The sequence below is a fragment of the Protobothrops mucrosquamatus genome, unplaced genomic scaffold (genome assembly GCF_001527695.2).
Source record: "Protobothrops mucrosquamatus isolate PMUCROS unplaced genomic scaffold, P.Mucros_1.0 scaffold9744, whole genome shotgun sequence".
Lineage (NCBI taxonomy): Eukaryota > Metazoa > Chordata > Lepidosauria > Squamata > Viperidae > Protobothrops > Protobothrops mucrosquamatus.
Window position 1 is genome coordinate 11,960 of NW_015395532.1, and position 2,415 is coordinate 14,374.

The 2,415-nt window shown below is 56.5% G+C and overlaps 1 protein-coding gene across 1 annotated transcript in view; it reads left to right on the forward strand.

The window, feature by feature from the left end:
* LOC107301051 (protein MB21D2-like) overlaps window positions 1-1,680 on the forward strand; it is a 4,261-nt gene extending 2,581 nt beyond the window's left edge. The window contains exon 2 of the mRNA XM_015830319.1: window positions 659-1,680. Coding sequence (XP_015685805.1) covers window positions 659-1,680 — 1,022 coding nt within the window. The remainder of the gene's footprint in view (window positions 1-658) is intronic.
* Window positions 1,681-2,415: the final 735 nt, after the last annotated feature.

A 2,415-nucleotide genomic window follows, 5' to 3' on the forward strand; every position in this document is an offset into this window, starting at 1 on the left:
CCTTTGATGACTTGTGGACTTCAAGTCCCAGAATTCCTCAGCCAGCGTGAGGGAACTAGGACCCTTTGATGACTTGTGGACTTCAATTCCCAGAATTCCTCAGCCAGCGTGAGGGAACTAGGACCCTTTTATGACTTGTGGACTTCAACTCCCAGAATTCCTCAGCCAGCGTGAGGGAACTAGGATCCTTTGATGACTTGTGGACTTCAAGTCCCAGAATTCCTCAGCCAGCGTGAGGGAACTAGGACCCTTTGATGACTTGTGGACTTCAATTCCCAGAATTCCTCAGCCAGCGTGAGGGAACTAGGATCCTTTGATGACTTGTGGACTTCAAGTCCCAGAATTCCTCAGCCAGCGTGAGGGAACTAGGACCCTTTAATGACTTGTGGACTTCAACTCCCAGAATTCCTCAGCCAGGCATTCTGGGAGTTGAATTCCACAAGTCATCAAAGGGCCAAGTTTGAAGACCCCTGAGTTAGAAGATTCCTGTGCAAAGGCTTTTAGCAATAGATCAGTTTAGTTAAAAGATTCCTGTGCAATAAAGCAGATTAATTGGATTTTCACATGCAGACCAGGTCTTTCGCCCCTGACACCGCCAAAGTTGTGCCTTTGTTCGGCTGTGGTTCCTTGCCCACCCGCTGCCTTGTTCTCCCTGCAGGTCAGGTCCAACAATCCGATGGAAAATTGCCCCCGGTCAACCGCTACCTTCTTCTCTCCGGTGGGATCCAGCAGGGCACAGTCCACGTGGATTGTACCACTTTGCGCCCGCTTTCTCCCGGCGGTGACTACGATGCCGGTTTCACGCTCCTGGTGCCAGTTCTGAACGTGGCCGGCGTGCCTGTCACCTTGGACATGACGCAGAGCCCCCCCGGACACACCCGGATCAGCCTCCAGCCTTTTGATGTCCCCACCCTGCGACGCTGGTCCGAGTGCAGCTGTGGGGATCAGACTTTCCTCTCCGCGGAGCTGGTGTCCGAATGGTTTTTCCGGGCGTTTTCTGCAGCAGCCAAAGATGTCCGCCTCGAGCTTCGAGGCCGCGTCACCTCCGCGATCATCTGTGTCGGATCCTACCGCGTCCTCTACGACATCGTCCCCGTGGTGGCCTTTCGGGGGTGGCCCGAGGTGTCCCAGCCGTGGCTGAGCCAGGGACATTTCTGGGATGGCAAATTGAGGGACGAAGACGTGACCGCCGGCTTCTACCTCTTCCCGTCCGCGTCCGGCTCGGATTGGTACCTTGCCTTTTCGGCGAGCGAGCTGCATTTGAGGCGCAGCCTTCCTCCGCCGCTGCTGTGGTCCTTGCGAGCCACCGTGGCCGCTCTCCCCTGGGGGGTTCTGCAGGGCCTGGAGCCGTACCACCTCTTCACCCTGGCCTTGTGGTCCTGCGAGCGACTGCCCAGCCGCTACCTGGCCCAGGAGGAGAACGCGGCGCACGCCTTGCTGGGTGTCCTGGATGATCTGTCGGCTAGCCTGGCCGAGGGACACCTGCCCAATTATTTCCTGCCCCAGTGGAATCTCCTGCTCGGCTTATCCCACCAGGCCACGAGGATCCTGGTGCGGGCGGTGGCCCAGGTGAGGGCCAACCCCACCAAGTATCTCTGCCAAGCGGTGGAAGGGGCCAAGGAAGCTAAACGGCGCGCCAAGGTGTATCGGCGCCAGCTGCCGACCCCTGCGGACTCCTAGCCGTGGGGACACACCCTGAGCCAGCCTGCCTTGCGTTCTTCAGGTAGAAGGTGAGCCGTCCAGAATAACAGAAAAACGGAATGACAGAGCTGGAAGGGACCTTGGAGGTCTTCTAGTCCAACCCCCTGCTCAAGCAGGAGACCCTATGCCACTCCAGACAAATGATCTGTCCAAGCTCTCCTTAAAAACCTCCAGTGTTGGGGCACCCACAACTTCTGGAGGCAAGTCGAAACGGAACACAGGAGGACTGGACTCCGTTTCCCGGACACTGGACGTCTGCCAGGTCCGTGGCGCCAACCGTGGGACACCCAGCCGTGGGACATTCCGCAGGAGGGGATATAACAGGGTACAGCAGCCTCTGCAGTTATGCCAGAATGCCACCCCAGCTGGATAACGGGAGTTCCACACTTAGTCCTCACAATTACGACCACTACGAGCTCAAGATTTTTGCTGCTAAGTGAGCCAGTTATGGAGTGATTAAAGGAATCCTTGCAGTTGTGACGTGAGCCCCATGATCCTTAAATGAATCCGGCTTCCCCATTGACTTTGCTCATCCGAAAGTCGCAAGGGAGGATCACGTGGGGGACGCTGCGACCGTCGTAAATTTGCCAAGCGTCTGAATTTTGATCACGGGATCACGGGGATGCCACAACGGTTGTAAGTGTGAAAAACGGCCCTAAATCCCCTTTTTTCAGTGCCGTTGTTACTTCGGTCACTAAACGAACTGTCGTAAGT